Source organism: Lactuca virosa, chromosome 6, assembly GCF_052849685.1.
Source record: "Lactuca virosa cultivar CGN04683 chromosome 6, Lactuca_virosa_CGN04683_v6, whole genome shotgun sequence".
NCBI classification, from domain to species: Eukaryota; Viridiplantae; Streptophyta; class Magnoliopsida; order Asterales; family Asteraceae; genus Lactuca; species Lactuca virosa.
Window position 1 is genome coordinate 47,051,913 of NC_136431.1, and position 21,688 is coordinate 47,073,600.

At 38.5% G+C, this 21,688-nt stretch overlaps 1 protein-coding gene across 3 annotated transcripts; it reads right to left on the bottom strand.

The window, feature by feature from the left end:
- Positions 1-7,779: 7,779 nt before the first annotated feature.
- On the bottom strand, positions 7,780-12,531 carry LOC145119063 (zinc finger CCCH domain-containing protein 53-like). 3 transcript variants are annotated; one of them, XM_079054706.1, is made up of 9 exons: positions 11,030-12,531; positions 10,469-10,642; positions 10,205-10,384; positions 10,019-10,113; positions 9,737-9,937; positions 9,470-9,632; positions 9,161-9,358; positions 8,991-9,054; positions 7,780-8,201 (listed from the first exon to the last, which is right to left on the bottom strand). In XM_079054706.1, exons 1-8 carry the CDS (start codon positions 11,989-11,991, stop codon positions 9,045-9,047), a joined length of 1,983 nt encoding a protein of 660 aa, XP_078910832.1. In that variant the 5' UTR covers positions 11,992-12,531; the 3' UTR covers positions 7,780-8,201; positions 8,991-9,044. The 3 variants fall into 3 exon arrangements, with proteins under 3 accessions (XP_078910832.1, XP_078910830.1, XP_078910831.1); XM_079054704.1 differs by having other exon boundaries at positions 7,805-8,201; positions 11,000-12,531; XM_079054705.1 differs by having other exon boundaries at positions 7,805-8,201; positions 8,991-9,051; positions 11,000-12,530.
- Between the last annotated feature and the right edge of the window lie 9,157 nt (positions 12,532-21,688).

Below are 21,688 nucleotides of genomic sequence, written 5' to 3' on the forward strand. Positions count from 1 at the left end.
ACCACATTCACTGAATTTGTTTATTTGATGAAAAGTAAGACTGGTATTACAGATGAATCAAAAGTTAGTATGTCTTACCAACATCTCGTAGAATTGTATTATTGTGCTATTGTGATGATTGTGATATTAGAAAGTTGATCAAGGTAATCAATGTTGTTGGTGGTAAATCTATGTCTGTGTATGTTTTGGTTGAAGAATGGTTGAAGAATGTGATGGGGCTAACAAATCCGTTGATAGAGGAAAAAGCAGCTAACGTATCCAGCGGAAAAAGGAGCAACAACCCAATAGGTACTTTTATAACTCCAAGTATACCTCAATATCATAGTGTTATAAAAAATGTAAACGTAGTGCCAGAACCAATTATGTATGTGAAACCGCAAAATTATAAGTATGTCGGTGATGATGATGTTCGTACATATCTTAATGATGTGGGTGCACATGATTACTTTGACCAAAAATCACAAGGCATGGTTAACCGGTTGGATAATGAAATCGGGAATCAAAAATTTCCTTTTTTGAATGATGGTGAACTACAAAGATACGGAGAGTTTGTGGATTGTGACAAGTTAGATATATCAGATCTAGAGAAGAGTTCTAATGCAGAAGAATCGGACGATGAACCTAAACTTATGTATTCAGATAGAACGTTTCATAGTATGCCCATATTGCCTTCGTGTCCCGTCAATGATGATGTCAACATTCCATCGTAGAGGTTGGACATAAGTCAAAAGATCAAGGTTCTAGACATGTTCGATAACAAAGAGTTGCTTAAGCTCGCAATTGGAAAAAATACATGGCAGAGGGTAGGTAGTATAGGACAAGCAGATCTCGACTAAAGAAAGGTTCGAGGTGGTTTTCTTGGTTGAAAAATATATGTGGTTGATTAGGGTAAAGGCAATCAAATCTAGTAGTATTTTCCAAGTCAAAAAAAATTATTGACCAACACACATGTCCTGCTACAGAGTTGAAACCTCAGCATCGACAAGTAAACAAAAAAGTGCTCGACCACTTTATCGTTGAGGTTACGGACAGAGGTTATAAGAGAGTTTACCGCGGGAATGAGATTGTTAGGGATATGAATTCTAAATTTCCAATTAATATCGCATACCAACAGGATTGGTGGGTAAAACAATATATGCTCTTATTGTTAGGAGGTACCAAAGAAGATTCATTTACCAAACTCCTAACGTATGTGCATAAGTTGGTCAAACATAATCCCATAATGGTTACTCATATTAAAACATAATCCCAAAGAAGATTTAATTTACTGTAGGTACGAGCTTTCCTCAATTGTTGTAGGCTGACACTTATAATAGAGGTTGGCCACCTGAAGGGTGAATTCAAGGGTACAATGTTGCTTGCAGTGACGATGGACGGACATAAGAAAATAATGTTGGTTGCTTATGGCATATGAAAAAGTGAGTGTACAGAGACATGGTCATGGTTCCTTCAAAAATTGCATGAATGTATAGGCAATGTGGAGGACCTTACATTCATATTTGATAGGGCTCCATCAATAGCAACATCCATTTCAAATCAATTCCCCCACGCCTTTCATGGAATATGTGGTATCCATTTGTATTTCAACATTGCATCTAAATTCAGAAGGAGTGATACAGTAGACTCATTGTTTTGGGAGACTTTCAAAGCGTACATTAAATATTCCGATGATGATATGAAAAAAAAAAATAAGAAGGGAAAATGCCAGTGTATGGGAATACCTACGAAAAATAAATCCAGAAAAATGGGAAAGGGCACATTTTCCTGGGAATCAGTATTTTCTTATGACGTCAAATAGTGTATAATCGATAAATTCAATGTCAGGATTTGCAAGAAAGATTCCAATATTGATGTTGATTGAGTTTTTTCTTGCAACAATGCAGTAATGGAGTTTTCAAAGGCCGAATTTTTCATGTACAAATCTTTTATATTAATGAGTATACGACGTGTTTTTTTTCTTACTTGGATGAAATTGTTGTTAATTCTAGCGGAAGCAAGAACGACACTCACCCTATGCGCTGATGAGATTGTTAGAGTAAATAAAAATGCTTGTAATAGTTAGATGTTGTACCCGATCTCAAAAACTAGATTTGAAGTTAAAAGTTCTACTCACATTAGTGTGATTGTTGAATTTAAACACAAAAATTGTACATGTAGGCAGTGGCAAATAGATGGCATATTTTGTGGTCATGTCATAAAAGTGTTAACAATGAACAATTATGAAGACTGCTTTGAGTGTGCTTTAAAAGCTTATTATATAGAGACACTGAGAAAAACTTGTGAGGAGTGTGTGAACCCTTTTTCCAAGTCCATCTGAGTGGGAGATCCCCGATAATTAGATGATTGTAAGGCCACCTATAATGGAGAGATGTCAGCCCAAAAGGCCAAGAAACACAAATCGTATTATGTTGCAAGGTGAGTGTCTTATACGAAAAGAATGTCCTACATGCGGACATATAGGAAACACGATGAAAAATTGTACGGATAGTGCTTTCGGGAGCGGATTAAGGCATAAGAAATATCGACAAGGAAGGAGATAACGAATAATGAATTGGAATACGGGAGCAGGTCACAGAATGAACAAGTGTACCCCACATTTGATTTAAACAACACTTTTGATTTAAACTACCCTTAGATAAAGTGGGAAACTCTTATGTAATATTTATTTAAGTTCTAATTTTAGTTAGTTATTTCCTACTATTTTATAAAATAACATATATATAGCATATTAAACATCTAGCATTTTAACTGTGAATTGCATGTTTGTTTTTATATGTGATATTGGTAACACATAGTTAGTACGCTCCAAAGTAGGCTTTGTGTTGTTAAAAACTACATAAAATAGCAAAACGTAACATTTTTAGCCTATCAAAAAATATCGTTTATGTCCGATTTTCATGTTTTTTTTAGATTACGTTCTTTGTACCTAGTTCTCCAGCCTCACATATCAGGAACGTAAATCCGATCTAGGTAACGTATAGTTATTACACTCCAAAGTAGGCTCCATGTTAAAAACTACATAAAATAGCAAACGTAGCAGTTTTAGTTTATCAAAAAGTTATTGTTTATAGTCTGATTTTCATGTTTTTTTTTCTAGATTACGTTCTTTGTACCTAGTTCTTCAGCCTCAAATATTGGGATCGTAAATTTGACATCGGCAACGCATAGTTATTACGCTCCAAAGTAGGCTTCGTGTTGTTAAAAACTACATAAAATAGCAAAATGTAGCATTTTTAGCCTATCAAAAAGCTATTGTTTATAGTCTGGTTTTCATGTTTTTTCTAGATTACGTTCTTTGTACCTAGTTCTTCAACCTCACATATTGGGATCGTAAATCTGATATAGGTAACACATAGTTATTACGCTCTAAAGTAGGCTTCGTGTTGTTCAAAACTACATAAAATAGCAAAATGTAGCATTTTTAGTCTATCAAAAAGCTATCGTTTATAGTCTAATTTTCATGCTTTTTTCTATATTACGTTCTTTGTACCTAGTTCTTCAGCCTCACATATCGGGATCGTAAATATAATCATGTACGTAAGATGATATGACTTCTACTGTACGATGTGTCAGAGAGTCATTGTTCGATATGACAATACATGAAGTAATAGTCAAAGGCTACTAAGAGTAATCGAATCTTATTAAAAAGTAATCAAAATATAACTATGTATGTAAGATGATATGACTTCTACTATACGATGTGTCAGAGAATCACTATTCGATATGACAATACATGAAGTAGTAGTCAAATGCTACTAAGAGTAGTCAAAGCATATTAAAAATAGTCAAAAATATAACCATGTATGTAAGATGATATGACTTCTACTGTACAATTTGTCGGAGAGTCAATGTTCGATATGACAATACATGAAGTAGTAGTCAAAGGCTACTAAGAGTAGTCGAAGCCTATTAAAATGTAGTCAAAATATAATATGAAGTAGTAGTCAAAAGCTACTAAGCAGTAGTCAAAACCACTTAAAAAATATGCAAAATGTCTTTTACATATATATCTTCGACCTTTACACATATTTACCAAACATATATTTTTTTATCAGACTACCATACACCTACAATCATGTCTACTTCTCAAGGAAAATGGTGGTTGATGCCAGAGGAAAAGAGAATACAACTATTAACAAAAGAATAAGAGATCAAGACGGAGAGTAAAGGTATTGAAGAAGATAGAAAATGGTTGGAAAAATTACAATCTCAAATATGGTCGGATATAAGGCCGGTTAAAGACAAAGAACGCAACATAAAAACTGCAATCGTTTGGGTACGAGAGGTCATAGAGAACACCAACAAAGAAGACGTAAAATTAAATAGGATTATCAAAGGGATACATAAAAATAACAATTGGGTGATTCAGGAAAAAGAAAAATATCATATTGATTTTCAGAGTTTCATATCGTTGATTAAATGTATGATTTCTAATCAACTAAGTTTATGTAACACTTATTACTAAATCGATGTAATATGTAATGTTTGCTTGTTTCTTATGATTAAGGTTATTAGGTATGAATGTATTATGTGTAACGGTAATATTATCCATATTAGGAATCATTTTGTTACCATAAACTAAAATAAAATACATAACATAATGTTTTTAAAATTTTATAAAGTAATTGTTATGAAATAGCTTCTAATAAAACTATTGTAAAATCGACTGTTTCCAAGATCTGTAATATATCATGGACATCCTATTGCGAAACTGCGGAGCAGCTATACATCATGGAGTTGATATACCCACATATTCGGTCTGAAAAAAAACTGCTCCAAGAACATCATCATAAAAACATCACACTCTCGAAACGGTCATTCTTGTTGCAGCAAGTCATTCACCTCTGACGGCATTCTCTCATAGTCAACTCTTGTTTGTAATTTTCCTTCTCCTTGGTCCACCATATCACCAAATATCATCCTATACATCAAAACAATTGATTCAAAAAGAAGAAAACTTATAGAAGCCATGGCGTTTGCGGTTTTTTTTTTTGCATGTTTGGAAGGCGAGGAATGATGTCATTTTAAAAAAAATTAAGATCAACTCCGGTGAAAGTGGTGATGACGTTCAATTCTCTTTGTTTGGAATGGGTAAAATCTAGACAAAAAACTCATTGACTGGTTTTCATGGTGTGGTAGCCCTTTTGTGGTTTGTGCTATGTAAGGATGTTGGGTGTGGTCTCACTGCACCATATGTTGATCAGACTTGGCTTGTAGTGACGAATGGTGAACAACGCCCCTCCTTCTTTTACCCTCACTTTTTGCCCTTCCACAATGAGAATACACTACAATGCTTCACCATTTTTTTCTTCCCCTTGTTTTTTTCATTTGTAAATTACAAGATCATTTAGTATATTTAATGGTTAAGGGTGAGAACGTGAGAGGTGATCTGTTAGTGATTAGGGTTTAGGTCTAAGCTCTTTAGAATTTAGATTATGTCTTTTATGTATCCCTATTTATATCTAGGTTAAAATCCTACCGCTGACCACAAACTGCTACCGCCGCCCTCCACCTCTGACGGCATTCTCTCATAGTCGTCGGACGTGCCTTCATTATGCTTCATATTCCCTTCGTTTGTTTTTTTTCTTCTCAAAAATAATAAAACAGCCGCCGACACCAAACTAGAGCTCTTACATCGACTTCTTCTACTGCCTCGTTTGCTTATGTCTTTTCGTCGGATGACTCATGTCTCTAAGCTTTCTGCCTTCTCCTCAACTTGTCTCTTCTTCAGATCTATTTTCTGAGTTAGTCGAAATAGGCTCCGTCCGCCGCAACTCGAGCCCTCTTTCTTTCTCGCTGCTTTTCTTTGGACTCCTCTGCTGCCGCCGCTCCTCTCTTCTTATACAAAGGAACCGCCACTGGCAGCCGCTTATTCTTTCTGTCGTTAGAGCTCTGTCACCATCGCTACCGTTCTCTTCATTTATGTTATGTTTTATGTTTTTGTTTTTCCAGTTTAATCGTCCCCTCCCGATCAAACTGCGGGGGGATGTTAGTGATTAGGGTTTAGGCCCAAGCCCTTTAGGGTTTAGATTATGTCTCTTATGTATTCCTATTTATATGAGGTTTAACCTTACTATTTATTATTTATTAACAAAGTATAGTAAACTGAAAAATGGAGGATGGAGAATAAGGAATGATGAAGCGCTGATATGACATAAAAAAATGTGTGGAAAAAATAGGATGAACTTAAACACCATAGCCTAATTGTAATTTGTATTGCTAGCATCTTGGTGGATCTTATTTGAATTGGATTAATCACCTTTGCCGTTTGAAAAAACAATAGATCTCAACACAATACTTACAAATATTGATGCCTTGTTAGTACTCTTTTTCTATTAGTTGTCACACTTCAAGTCTTCAACTTATCAGATAACTTCATTGCGTCAGAAACTATTAGTAGTGGAAACAAACATGCAAGATCATAATTTGGATAAGGTTTTCCCCCTCCTGGCGGTATCAATAAATGGAAGAAAATGGATTGACTGGAAGACATCCACAATTTTTGACAAAAAGATGTACCGAAACGGCTAGTAAAAGTATTCGACTTTTATTAGAAGTCCACTAGTGACAAGTAATTATTGCATAAACAAGATCTTTCTTTTGTTACACGATGGGTGATTAAAAAGTGAACATAGGTTTCAAAGGTAATAATAACAGATCACTGACGTAACAATATTACTAGATTTTATTTTGGGCAAAAGTAAATAGCAAAAGAAAGACATTGATGTAACCACATGCCTACATTTTATTATAATATACCCTAACTTTATGTGAGTGGTATATTTTTATAAAGATTAAACCATCAATCAAATAAAAAACACCACACAATCATGAAATCATGAAAGAGACTGAGAAACAGCAAGATCCACCAACATCATCTCACCCAACCCCTTCTCCAAAAACATGCATCAAAATGTTGTACCATATGCATAATTGGTTGTACTTCAACCATAGTCAATTATAGCATTGGAAACCCCATTTCACATCCTCCAATTTAGTCTCAAAACCTTGAACTCCACATTCAAATTCCCAAGTCATTAAATAAAGCGTTGTACCTTATGCATCTTGGGTTGTACCTTGTACCTTACACCTTACACCATATCTATGGTTCTTTTAACTCTAGAGGTGTACCATGTGCATCTTTTGTTGTACCTCACCCATGGTCAATAAAGGTATGCAAAACGTATCCTCTAATTGGGCCCCAAAATCCTCAACTCTACAGGAATAACATTTACATGCAAGGGCAGTTTTTAAGTGTAAGCCATTTGACATTTTGACTAAGGCCAAATGTACAAGTTTGATTGCATGATGTACAATTTGCATAACATTATTGCTATCTCTTTGAAAGGACATGTACCATCAAGCCATAATTGAGAAAACATGCCAAAACAGAAAGGCACTAATGCATCTATCAAAACAAAAGGCCAAACACACACACTCACACACACACACACACACAATAATATGTGAATGAAGCCAGAAAATACTGAAAGTGAAAGCATAGTGCGTGTGTGTGTGTGTGTGAATGGTACTCTGAAGATACGAATTGAAAATGGGTTGTCAGCCCCCATGTGACATGGTGGACCTATACCCTTCATGTCCACCCTCAAAGAAACCAAAAAAATCGGACAAAAGACTACTACCCTAAAGGCCTAAAAACTAATCTTTAATCTTTAAATCAAATGTACAACTGCCATTGCACGAGGTACAACTCACACTAAAAAGATCAGATCAGTCAAATCTCGATTCATTTACCCCCTTTTGGATCTTGTATCAGTATTGACGATCAAAAGGACACTAGAAAGGTCAAATCAAGTATACAAATGGTTGTACCTTAGGGATTAAGAGTTGTACCATACAATAGAGTTGAACATACTAGGGCAGAAAAAGAAATTACCACATAAGTAAAAGAGAAAGTTGCTAACCACTACTACCCTTTTCTTTTGATTTGTTATATGCATGGTTCAATGAGTGTTTGGTGGGGAGGGGGGGAGGGGGGATGGGGTCCAGCACATAGTTTGAAGGGAAGGGTACAAAAGTAAATAAAGAAAGATACCCTACTCCCATAAAATCAGTTCATCTATCCTTGTTTTCTTTTATGTATTGCATATTATGTATAGTTGTAAGTAGTATGGGGAGAGAGGTTTTGATGATGATAATCTTGATGTTGTTGATGTTTTTTTATAATCCTGCTCCTACTCCTGCATAAAAAAAATTAAACAAAAAATTAATATAAAATACACAACATAATTCCCATTTGGTAGCTAAAACATGATTTAGGGTTTGTTTCTTTTTTTTTTTTTCTGATGTTTATCTGGTTAAAATGTTGTATACATAAGATATGATCCATATGATCGTTATCTAGACCGAGTTAACCGTCGGAATGAGACTAAATAACCATTTTACCCTTACATCATAAATGACCATTTTACCCTTACAACATATAAAAAAATAAAAAATAAAAAAATCACTATATTCAACGATTTGAACTCCCTAAGCCCATTAGAACACTACGTGGACATTTGTTTATGTCATTGAAAGCAACGGAATCTGTCAAAGGAATTGGAATGTGTCTTGTGTTTAGTTGGCAGGAAATGGAATCGAACTCGATAAGAAAAAGGATTTTTGGTCTAAGGAAACAAAACACGCCACGGAACGGAATCTCAGATTCCGATTCCGTAGGAATCTAAAAACCAAAGGCCAAGTGAGTACTTAATTATTGAAATAAATATATATAAATCGTACCCTAACTTTAAGCATCTGATGATATATAGACCTAACGTTTGTCCTTCGATATCCATAAAGACGTAACATTTGTCCGACTCAATAACAACAACATTGTGTAGACCCCACACATAATTGGTCCACAAAGGAGAAAAAAAAAAGTAAAACAGGTGTTGACCAAATTGACTTTCGGTCAACGGTATCATTTTGACTCTATTTATAAACACGAATGTACGAGTTTTTTGTTATTTTTTTGTTATTCTTACCAAGCAAAGTTAAATCGCTCCATGATCACATCATTGCAGCAATTCACCTACATTTTAATGGCTTCTTGCCACAAAAAAATAAAAACTGGTAAATATAAAAAATCAAAAAAATGTTGAGAGATATGAATTAAAAGTTCAGATTTGAAGCAATCTTTTGGTGATTTTTATACCTTGGCATTTGGAAGTAACATGAATTGATAGAACCCCGCATGTCAATGGCGGTTGAAGAGGTGGGAGGGTGGTGGGTGGTGGCGGCACCACCACCGGTTTCAGCCTCCGGCGTGTCAGTCGAGAAAATCGTCTGGTGGTCGGTGGCGGCTGACTTTGTAGGTGATGCAAATAAGTTATCAGGAAGGTTGTGCTCAAAACTGTAATTTAAACAAGAAACACATGATCATAAATTCATAATCAATTATAACATATCAAATAGAAATTAAAAACTTGTATAATTATGATTATTCAAATTTCAAAATCCAAACCTTTCTTGTTTATCGGTTTCATTCTGACCGGATTTGGATTTCTCCTCCTTCCCGGAGCCATTGCCGCCACTACTCCCGCCATCATTCTTCACTTCCGGTGGTGGCACATTTGGATCGGATTCATCACTCGGTGAATTTGTATCATCTTCAGTGCTAATTTTTGCTACATATGTGAAGTCGATATTGTTAGTAATAAGAACATGAAAAAACAAAAAAAAAAAAAGGATTATATTATTTGTTAATTATTATTTATTATTTATTATTTACCTCCAGAAACAACATCTTCATTGTTGACATCTGATGAAAACGTTGAAGAAGCAGGTAAATTCTGGTGAAACTGTTGATTTTTTAGCTCATTTAACTGCAAATTCATCATTCTTCTATCTTGGATTTCAATTGCATGTTGTAATTCTGCACGTTCCTCTAACTTTCTTCTCAAAATCATCTCATGATTAAACATTCGTGCACCTGTTTATATTTATAAAACATTATATTATAACATTTAAAATTACGATTAAATGTTTATATAGATTTGATATTTTTGCTCACCAAAGGGGATATGATCGAATGGCTCAGCAGATTCAAGTGCAGTTGGACTCAAACACCCAGAAAAATCTCCTCTTTCAATTTGTTGCTGATGCTTCCTACATAAAATATGAATCATAAGGGAATAATTCAATCATTTGTGACAAAAAAAAAAGAGAGAGAGAAAGTGTCGCGAATGGTGGTTCATACTTGTCTGGGATTTTGCCCTTTTCTTTATAAGGCTTAACAAGAACCCGTGAATCACATACAAAATGTGGATTTCCTTTTGCTAAAATCGCCTTGACAGTTTCAGGAAGCATAAATGTGACAAATCCAAACATTCGTTTTTGTTGATATGGGATTCTCACATCTTGAACAGGTCCAAACATGCTTCAAAAGATTTTAAAGAAATGGAAATCTTTAGTTCTTGAAAGAAAGGGGTAAAATCAAGATTCTTTGTTTATGAAATGAGACCTGAAGTAATTTGAAACATCTTCTTCTTTGAAAGTACTATCAGCTGGAAATGTCAAGTAAATTTGTCGTGAACTTGAATTTGAATTCCCAAACCCTAAAAAATCATTCCGATCAGGCCGACAACGACCAAATTTGTGAAATTCATCTCCCATCATCAATGCTGCTGCTGCTGATCTAAAAGACAGAATAAATCCATGATCAAATACGAAGTTTTTAAATACAGAAAGTTTTATATATGTAGGTGGTAAAGCCAAACATGACCTAACTTTATCCACAAAAACAAGAAAAGATTCTTTTTTTTTTCTTTACCCTTTTCTTCTATATGCATTTCAAGAAGAAATCCAACATGAGAAACGGAAAAAGAACGCTTTAAAGAACTAATAATAGCATATAATTGCAGTTGCAGCATAATTATGCTGTTCCTCTTTTTCCAGATACTAAAGAAATCCAACATACGAAACTATAGGTTGAAGAATAACCAATAAAGTGGTAATTTTTGAGTAATAATGAGGGAGATGACTTTAACTTTACCTAGGATTCTCATTGAGAAAGTTCATGCACCTGTTGAAAGGAAAAGGAGGAACTCCGCCTCCGGTCATGGCTGCAATTCGTTGCTGCTGCTGTTGAATGGCTTTAAACCTAAGCAAATCTTCGAAAGCATCGATTTTTCCGGTGGGAGAACCGACGACTGCTGTAGGTGAAGATGAACCGAGCCCTAGTTCTTCCCCGAAACCGCCGTTACCATGAACGAACTTACAGGAAGTACCGTTTTTACAAAACCCTCGAGCGAAGTACATGCAAGGTCTCCAGCCACCACCCATATCGTCGTTTCCACCTCCACCGCCAAGAAAAACATCGTTCACCGAGCAACTCCTTCGGTGTAGATGGTGGTGATGCAAGTCGCCACAGTTACCAGTTTCGACAGACCAATTTGAACTATCATTAGGATAGGGGAAGAGAACCGAGTCACTACGACCACCGGGGCTCACCATTGGGTCTATAAAGTCGACATTTTTAGATTCGTCGAAGAAGGAAAGCTGATCGGGAACAACTTGCAGTCCATTGTTAGTACTATACTCCTCGGTGGGATCATTAAAATTGTTGTAAAACGACGAAGCAGAAGAACCACCACCGTTTACCACAGCAGCGTAAGAAGCCGGCCGAGGGCTACCACGGTGATGATGATGATCGGGGAAAGACCCAGATAAAGACCAAGGCGAACTCGGCGAAGATGGGTTCATGTGATGAAACCCATTGTTGGGAATGATGATTTGAGGGGAATTTCGGTGCATAAACAGCGAAGGAGTTGAAGGTGCAGAAGAAGCATTCGACGAAATGTCTAAGAAATTTTTGGCTTGTTTTATGACGGAAACCAGAAGGTTTTCTGGGCCAAACGCCAGCCTTATCATCTCATTTTCTCCTTGGTCTTGTATGAGTATGTATCCCATGATTTTTGAAGCATTTTCTGGATCTAATTTTTGGATCCTTGACATCACCATTTTCGTAGCTTCAACTGTATCCATGGTGATGTATAAACCCAGTAAAAAAACACTTTTATTTCAAAAAGACAACAAAAACAAAACACAGTCGCTCTCAGTCACTCGACCACCATTTTTGTTTGCTTCACCTTTCTCTCTCTACAACAAAAAAAGCATCGAATTTTAGAGAGAGAAAGAAGCGGAGGGAGAAGGAAAAGGTGGGATTTTTTTTATTTTTTTTGAACAGTGAGTAAAAACCTTCACTTTAGTTACAGAGAGAGAGAGAGGAGATATAGATAGATGATATAGAGTGAGAGAGAGAAACGGAGAGAAAAACGTTCAACGGTTCGGCTTGTTTTTGGGGATTAATGAGAGAGAAGATGACAAAATGTACAAGAGATTATGCAACACGTACAACTACTGTAAGCAATCTTGATGCTTTGCTGTATCCCACATACAGATTATAAGTTGGATGAGTCAAAGAGGGTTTGTTTGTTGTTGCTGTTTAAAGCTTTTGGTTTTGGTGAGAGGGTTTGGAATCGGAGCTTTGGGGAAGATGAAGCAAAGGGATAGGTTGTGGGGTGGGGTGGGGGAGTGGGTGTCAGGTGTGTTACAATCTTTTTTTATTTAATTTTTTATGTAAGTCTATAAATATTCTAAAAGATTGACTATATTATTATTTTTGTTATTATTGTTATTATTAAAATATGTTATATAAAATTAAAACTGTAAAAACAACAGTGCGCTTTGGGGTTTGTTGTCTTAGGTTGAAGGGTGTGGGCACGGTCCCAGACTGCAGTTTGTGCCACGTCAACCAAGAACACCGCCCCCAGACCGCGGTCTGGTGTGGTCTTGACCGCAGTGCGGTCCTTAAGTGCCGCGTTTTCTGATTGGTGGATGAGAAAGTGGGAGGATTGACCAGTTGTTGGGTATTTAATGTTTTTTTTTTCTTTTTTCTTTTTTTTTGCTTTTTCTTTCTTATATATACATATCTAACTTTATTTTTTTTTTCACAACACAATCTCTTCTCTCTCTCAAAAAACTTTTTTAAAAAAATCAACACTCTCTCAAAATTATGTTTTTTTATTTTTTTTGGTAATGCAATGTAATGTTTTCTTTAATTTTTAAGTAATGAAAAATTATGTTTTTTTATTAAAATAGAAGTTTTATTAAATTAAAATAGTTAAAAAAAAAGAAGTTTTATTAAATTAAAATAGTTAAAAAAAAATGTGTGGCACCACTTTCTTGGTGTGGCAAGAAACCACACTTGAGTGGTAAAAAATGACATGGCGTTTATGTGGCGGGGGAGGGAGTACGGTTTCGATGCCACCACACCCTCCAGCCTTATGAGTTGCAGCCACAACTTTTGATATCAGTGAAAACTTTGCAGAGGTTTTTGGGGCAGAGGAAAAGAAATTAGGTAAAGAAAATAAATGGGAGTGGATTAAATTTATATAAATTATCTTGAAAAGGACAAAATAAGATGGTTTCATGTTTTTTAAGTAATTTGTTTAAGGACAAAATAAACAATTATTATAATATTGAAATTGGTCAAAATAAGTGTTGGGACTTTCTTGTAATTTATACGAAAAGGGTTTTAAAGGATTTTAAATTTTAATGACCAACAAGTGTATTTACGAAATGAGTATTGATAACTATGATCTTAATTTAAAAATAAAGTTTTAGCAATGGAAAATTTAATTAATCATGTATGTTAATTACGCTTCTTTTATTGAATAAATATATTTTTAATAGTAACTGATCATGTTTATTTTAGAAAAGTTTTCTTTAATTATCTTTTGAAATTTGAAGTACAACAAATCTGTAAAATTGTCTCAGTGGTTTCCTAAAAAATATAGATAAGGTTCAAAAAGTTTTCAAAATGAATTGAATGTTCAAAATCAAGAATTTTATGTGAGTTCGGTCTCTGATACACTTGAAAGGTCAATTTTTCCATTTTAATTTTTTTATTATTTTTTTTTATTTATTTTAGTATTTAAATAATTAAAATCTCTCTCTCTCTCTCTCTCTCTCTCTCTCTCTCTCTCTCTCTCTCTCTCTCTCTCTCTCTCTCTCTCATCGGAGACCTTCCCATTCTCATTGTTAATCCTTCAAAACTCGTCTCCTCCACTAACGAATCCATGTAACAAACACATAAATTGAAAACATTAAAACCTGAAAGTCAAGAACACTCACTCACAAACTTATATCCTCCACTAACGAATCCATCTCTTTGTTTTCTATAATCACATATATGAATTTCAACATGATTTACACATGTGTTTTTATTCATTGAGTTGAAATTGAAATTGAAAAAAAAACACACAAAAGTACACAAAAACACAGTAAAAATAGAAGTTGAAACACACATGCACAACCAAAATCAAAATCAAATTCAAAGCTTTAACTTCCTCTTCGAAATCATTCGTACCATAACATTATGAAGATTGTTTAAAAAATCCAAATTTGCTAACAATAGATATGTACCATCGACGAATTCTCCTTTTCCTTATTCGTTTCTCCGACTCCATTGACTAAAATCATAGAACAAGCAATCAAAATCAGCAATCGATACTGAATGATGCTTCATTGGGTGACGAGTGGAATTACAAAACTAGGGAAAAACGAAACTAGGGGAAACGGTGGAGGTTGGCCCAAGCAAAGATGAATGTTGGGCTGGTGGGTAAATTGGGATAGGATGGTTGGTGTTGCTTGGGATGAGAGAGTATGGAAGAGTGTGGTAGTGGTGGTGAGCCTTTCTTAAATGCACGAATTTCAGTCATATCTTCGCCATAGCTCAATCCATTATCTTCGTTTGTGTTGTGCTAATCTTCCTCACTTTCCTCTTCTTCACTATCTCATCTTTCGAGCCCAACAACGATTTCACGTCCTCTTATAATCTTCATTGATATTGTTGGTACCTCTCCCAAAATCACCCCAAGTTTAACACGAAACCAAGATGGAACCCATCGACGTTACAAGGGCTAGGTACTCTATATACAGGAGGCACGATGGCCATGAGTGTGTTTGTGTACGGGTAGGATTTCTAGGGTTTTTATTTACTTTTAAGTTTTTTTGTATTAAAATTAATATTAGAAAATGAAAAAAAAACAAATGTAAAGGGCATAAAAGACATTTCAAGTTTTATAGGACTAAATTCACAGAAAACTTTTGATTTTGGACTGTTCATGCAAGTCGGAAATTTTTTGGACCCTAGCCACAGTTTTTACGAAACCACAAGGATCAATTTTGGAGTTAACTATTGAAGTAATTATGTTATGTATTTTAAAAGCATGCCTCTAGATTTATTTATTTTAAATAGAAAAATAAGATAAAAAATGTATGAAGACATGAAGTTATATTACTTTTAGAAAAAAAAACAAATAATCTAATCCTACAAATCATTTTTCAAGATTTAGCTCAAAATTAGTAAAATGATCCAAATAGCCTTTATTTTTGCTAGTGGCCACCTGCTAAAAGCTGAGATTTTCGCAGGTACCAACCTACAAAAATCTTAAATTATAGCAAACTTTGAAGCTTACTAGTTTTTTCATAGAAACTAGCTGATCTTTTTTTTTAACAATTGTTATTTATTGAGATATCATACTCCAAATTTGAATATTAGGAAGTCATGTTTTTAAGCTCTAAAGTAAGTTATTTAGTGATAAATATGAAAAATGACCAAACTTTGAACCTTTTATGAACTCCAATTGAGCTAATGATTTTTCATTGTCTTCTTTGTAACAAAGGTTATCCATGCATATATCACGCTTGAAATTTAGAAATCGAGAAGTCGTGCCTTTTATTTTATTTTTTAACAGCAAACTATATATATAACACCCTAATTTAACCACCTATACTCCATAAGGGGTTTTGATCCCTCAACCTCATAAAGAGGGAGGGGGCGCCTTACCAAATGGGACAAACCCCATTGGCAGTCGTGCCTTTTAAGCTCCAAAGTAAGCTATTTGGTGTTTTATGTAATTTTTCCAAAGATCGTCATTTTCATATGGATATCAGGAAGTTGTACTTTTACTATATAGTATATACTATTTTTATAATTTAATAAAAGTTTAAATTATGGTATAACATGTATCCTTAATATAAAAAATGGACATTGAACTTGATTGTAACATCCCGAGATTTTCAGGTATTACCGAACCCTCCTCTATCATTTCCTTGTCGTTTATGGCCTTTGGTGATTGGAAGTGAAGGCCAAGATAAGCTTAAGGACCAAAGTTGTAACTTTGAGCCAAGAAGGAGTACGACGCGCGTACATAGGAGTACACTAAGTGTATTAAGGTCCGCCTTAGTACGCTGGGCGTACACTTGTGTACGCGGGGCGTACTCATGTCTGGAGGAAACCCTAATATTTAGGGTTTGGGGACTATTTAAGCAACATTATGAGCACTTTCCTTTCCCTTACCTCAGCCTCCATAGATCAAACTCGTCTCTCTCAAACCCTAGCCTCCCCTTTTGTGTGTTAAGCTCATTTTGTGTGTTTTGAGTGCTTAAGGAGGAAAACCATTGCATCAAGAGTTGGAGGAAGAGATCAAGCTTGTGGATCTGAAGTTAGCTTGTGTTCAAGAAGCTCCAGGAGTTCGGGATTTCCGGTGAGACAGCAGTCAGAGAGTTACAGTCTTCAGCACTACTAGCGAGGTGAGTTATCCTCACTATATCAACAGGGTCTAAGGCACCAAGGTCGGCCCTTTATGGATTGTATTCGGATTATTGTATGTTATGCTTATTGATTTACATCCTGGTAGTTAGGATGGTGATATGCTATGCTTAATGACCTGGTTAGGTCGGTATTCTGGTAGTTAGGATGATGCTATGTTGGTGACCTGTTAGGTTGGTATCCTGGTTATAGGATTGTTGTTATGCTTGTGATCTGTTAGATCAATTTTACTGTTATTATGATAGCGTATGATATGTATGTGCACATGTTTGTTTGATTGGGGGTTGGGGTTGAGGCGGTCCTGCTTTGTGCTGAAGTCCAACATACCCAGGGCGGACCGGATAGACTACAAACCCAAAAAGGGTATGGTAGTCAGACCGAAGGCCCGACGAGCGGTCCGGATAAGCTGAAGGCCCTGAGAGGCGGTCCAGACGTACCGAAGGCTCAGAGAGCGATCCAGATAGACTGAAGGCCTGTGAGGCGGTCCAGTCAGGCTGAAGGCTCATGATGCATGTTGTTATGTAATTGTTGACATGATATGATTATGGTTATATGAGGTTGGTATTTTGGGGGTAGCTCACTAAGCTTTCGGGCTTACAGTTTCAGTTGTTGTTTCAGGTACCTCTGGTGATCACGGGAAGGCGAAGGCATGATCGTACCGCTCCTCCTGCTGTTATGATTTATGATTTGATACTGGGATACTCTGATAATTAGTGTTTTGAAAACAAACTATGTAATGTTAAATGGTTTTAAGTGTTCTGAAAAAGTTTAAAATTGGCTTGAATTTTTTGGGTGTTACAAGTTGGTATCAGAGCCTTGATTTGAGTGAATTGGAGGAACATTTGTGTGAATCCAGTCTCAAATCGAGGAAAGATTTTCAAAATGGTTTTAAATGGGTTTCAAAATCAGTAAAGGAGGATGCAGGGTGTACGATCAGCCGGAGCCAGTAAGTAAACCCCAAAATACCATACGTTTATTTGATATCGTGATATGTTAGAACAGCATGTTAGTACTAGGCTAGGGATCTTCAGGAATTGCATGATAGAGTTGCATGATTTCATGATGCCTGCTAGCCTAGGGTTTTTCTTATATGAGATTGACATCATTACTGTAGTTGCTTGTGTATGCATCACGGCTGTACATAACTAAGATCTTATAGCCCGAGAATGTTTGATTTGGCCTTATGTTCTGTTCTTATTGATTAGGGATTGGGGTAGGATCCGATATTCGAAAGTCTATAGGGTCCAACGTTATGTATGGTTAGCATACACTAGTGCTGCAGGGATTGGTGGAAGCCTCATGGACGAGTGAAATAGAGCCACCGCCGTATGCATGTATATTGTTAGGGTGTTGTGATGACACTTGAGACAAATATGGGTAGGTGTGGAAGGTAGTATGGGCCCGTACTACTGAAAGCACAGGACCCATACATGTAGCAAGGAAGCCACAACCCCTAGGGTTTAATCAGGAGCTGGTTCCCAGTTATTTACGTGGATTGTCTGATATCTTCCTGTTATATTTTCAGTATGGTGGTTACAAGACGCTTTGTGTCTGGATCCGGTTCAGGATCAGGATCAGGAGACGGAGGCCAGGAGGGGCCAGCAGCACCTGAGCCTGTGGTGCAGATGGGTACAGATGAGTTGGATGCCAGGATTCGAGAGATCCTGCATGTTGAGGTCGCTGCTATGTTCCGGGTGCAGTTACCAAAGATGTTTGGGTCTATCAAGACCGCCATGGTCGAGTATTTCGACGAGTGTTAGGCAGCCCTTGCGGAGACGGCTGCTGTTGCAGCTGGATCGGCTGTAACAGTGGCAGGAGGAGGAGGAGGAGCCAGCCGTGGATTCCAGTACCGGGACTTCGATAACACGAAGCCCCCTACTTTTGATGGGACTCAAGATCTCATCAAGTCTATGAGGTGGATTTCCGATGTGGAGGGGTGTTTCTTTACTTGCTCGTGTCCTACTGACCAGAAGGTCAGGTGTGCTCTGAACCTGCTTAGGTTCGGGGCCAAGGACTGGTGGAGATTGACGACGGGGTTGTACACTAATGACCAGAGAGCTGTTGTTACTTGGGAGCAGTTCAGGGATATGTTCTGCGCCCGATACATTCCACGGGTTGAGCGGGAACGATTGGCTCAGGAGTTCTTGAGTTTGAGACAGGATGGAGAGTCGGTGACAAAGATCACCCGTATGTTCACTGAGAGGGCGATGTTCTGCCAGAGTTTGCTTCCGAGCAGGCTCAGATGACTCGTTATCTGAGCATGCTCAAGACCGACATCCGACAGTTTGTGTCTACCCAGCGATGTGATACTCTGCTGGAGCTACAGGAGGCCGCTAGGCGGCATGAGTTGGAGATTGAGATGCAGACTAGGGAGCAGCGGCAGGCCCCGACACAGTCTCAGCCGGCGTCGAAGCGGTCTACGACCGCTGATTCTAGGACCGGGGGTCAGCAGAGCCGCACTTGTGGAAAGTGCGGCAAGGGTCATTCTGGAGTTTGTCGAGCAGGTAGTGGGTGCCACAAGTGTGGCAATGAGGGGCACTATGCTAGGGACTGTCGCCATGCCGCCCCTGCATTGGATACGAGGATATGTTATCATTGTTATCAGGTTGGTCACGTGAAGACCAACTGTCCACAGCTCGCAGCCAGGCCGGCACAGGCTCCAGCGCCGACTACATTGAGGATTACAGATGGGAGGCCAGTTAAGGTAGAGCCTCCGAAGGCTCAGGGGCGTGCCTTCCAGCTTACAGCCGAGGAGGCCAGGGCAACACCGGATGTAGTTGCTGGTATGTTTCTATCCTTTATCTCATATATTATATATATGTAATATTCTTATCCGTTGTACCTGTGTTAGGTACGTTTTTAGTGAACTCCTTCCCTGCATTGGTTTTATTTGACTCGAGAGAGAGTAGGTCTTTCGTATCTCAGACATTTAGTAGGGAGTTCAGTGTGCCAGTAGGCGAGTTAGAGTGTCCGTTGTGAGTCTCTATCGCCAACGAACACGGGGTTTCTGCTTCTTCGGTCTACCGAGGATGCGAATTGGAGATCTTCGGAGTATCCTTTCCGATAGATTTGATTCCTATTCCCATGGGGGAAGTGTGTATGATTGTGGGGATGGATTGGCTTAGCCGATTCGGTGCTATGATAGATTGCGAGGGTCAGCGGGTGGTAGTTCGAACCCCAAGTGGGGGAGAACTGATGGTATACGGTGAGGGAACCAGAGTGGGATCAGGATTATGTTCAGCCGCCAGGGCTCGACAGTATATTCAGCATGGGTGTGCGGGTTTTCTGGCGTATGTGGTGGATACGCGAGCCAAGGATCAAATTTCAGTTTCAGAGGTTCCAGTAGTCAGGGAGTTTGCAGATGTGTTTCCGGAGGAGTTGTCAGGGATACCTCCGGAGAGGCAGGTCGAGTTTCGAATCGACCTGGTGCCAGGTGCGGCCCCTATCGCCAAGGCGCCATACCGATTGGCACCACCCGAGATGCAGGAGTTGTCATCACAGCTACAGGAATTGCTTGGCAAGCAGTTCATTCGACCTAGAAGTTCTCCACGGGGAGCACCGATCCTCTTCGTCAGGAAGAAGGACGGTTCACACTGGATGTGCATCGATTATAGGGAGTTGAACAAGTTAACGGTGAAAAACCGTTATCCACTCCCGAGGATAGATGATCTTTTCGATCAATTGTAGGGTGCGTCTTGGTTTTCCAAGATAGACTTGAGGTCTGGGTATCATCAGGTCAGGGTCAGAAAGGAGGACGTGGAGAAGACCGCGTTCCGAACTCGTTATGGACATTACGAGTTCGTGGTGATGCCGTTTGGGCTCACCAATGCGCCAGCAGTATTCATGGACCTGATGAATCGGGTCTGCAGACCGATGCTCGGTCGCTCGGTCATAGTGTTTATCGACGATATCTTGGTGTATTCCAATACCCGAGAACAGCACGAGGAGCACCTCAGGGAATTGTTGGGAGTTCTGAGACGAGAACGGTTGTACGCCAAGTTCTCAAAGTGTGAGTTTTGGTTACGAGAGGTCCAGTTTCTCGGACATCTCGTCAATCAGGAGGGGATTTTGGTCGACCCGGCCAAAATCGAGGCAGTCATGCAGTGGGAGGTGCCGATATCTCCTTCAGACATCAGGAGTTTTCTGGGATTAGCAGGGTATTACCGGAGATTCATTCGAGATTTCTCCAAGATTGCAGTGCCTGTCACTTGTCTGACGAGAAAAGGGGTGGATTTCCGATGGGGCCCTGAGCAGCAAAGGGCGTTTGAGACCCTCCGTCAGCGCTTGTGTGGGGCTCCAGTTTTGACACTCCCGGAGGGAGTTGAAGATTTTGTGGTATTCTGCGATGCGTCCATTATGGGACTAGGAGTGGTCCTCATGTAGAGGGGATGAGTGATAGCTTATGCATCGCGGCAGCTGAAGCCGCATGAGACGAGATACCCTATGCATGATTTAGAGCTGGGAGCGGTGGTGTTCGCTCTCAAGATATGGAGACATTACCTATATGGGGTCCGTTGTACCATTTACACGGATCACAAGAGTTTGAGACACATCATGGATCAGCCGAACCTGAATATGAGGCAGCGCAGGTGGCTGGACGTAGTTAAGGACTACGATTGTGAGATCCTTTACCATCCCGGTAAAGTGAATGTGGTAGCGGACGCCTTGAGCCGCAAGTCAGCTGGGTCTTCCACCCCATCGTTATGTATGAGGATAGCAGTGGGTTCTCCGCTTATGAGTCTGATCAGAGATGCTCAGGCTGAGGGCATGCGGCCAGAGAACTGGAAGCTGGAGAGGATCAGGGGCGAGAACACCCGGTTTGTGCAGGATAGTCGGGGATTGTTGACTCGATGCGGTCGGGTCTGGGTTCTGATGTTTGGTGGGGTCAGACAGACAGTCATGGAGGAGGCCCATAAGTCTCATTTCTCTATCCACCTGGGGGCCACCAAGATGTATCGGGATTTGAGTTTGAGCTACTGGTGGCCGTGCATGAAGCGAGAAATCGATTGGTACGTCGAGAGGTGCTTGACCTGTAGGATGGTCAAGGCCGAGCATCAGAGGCCA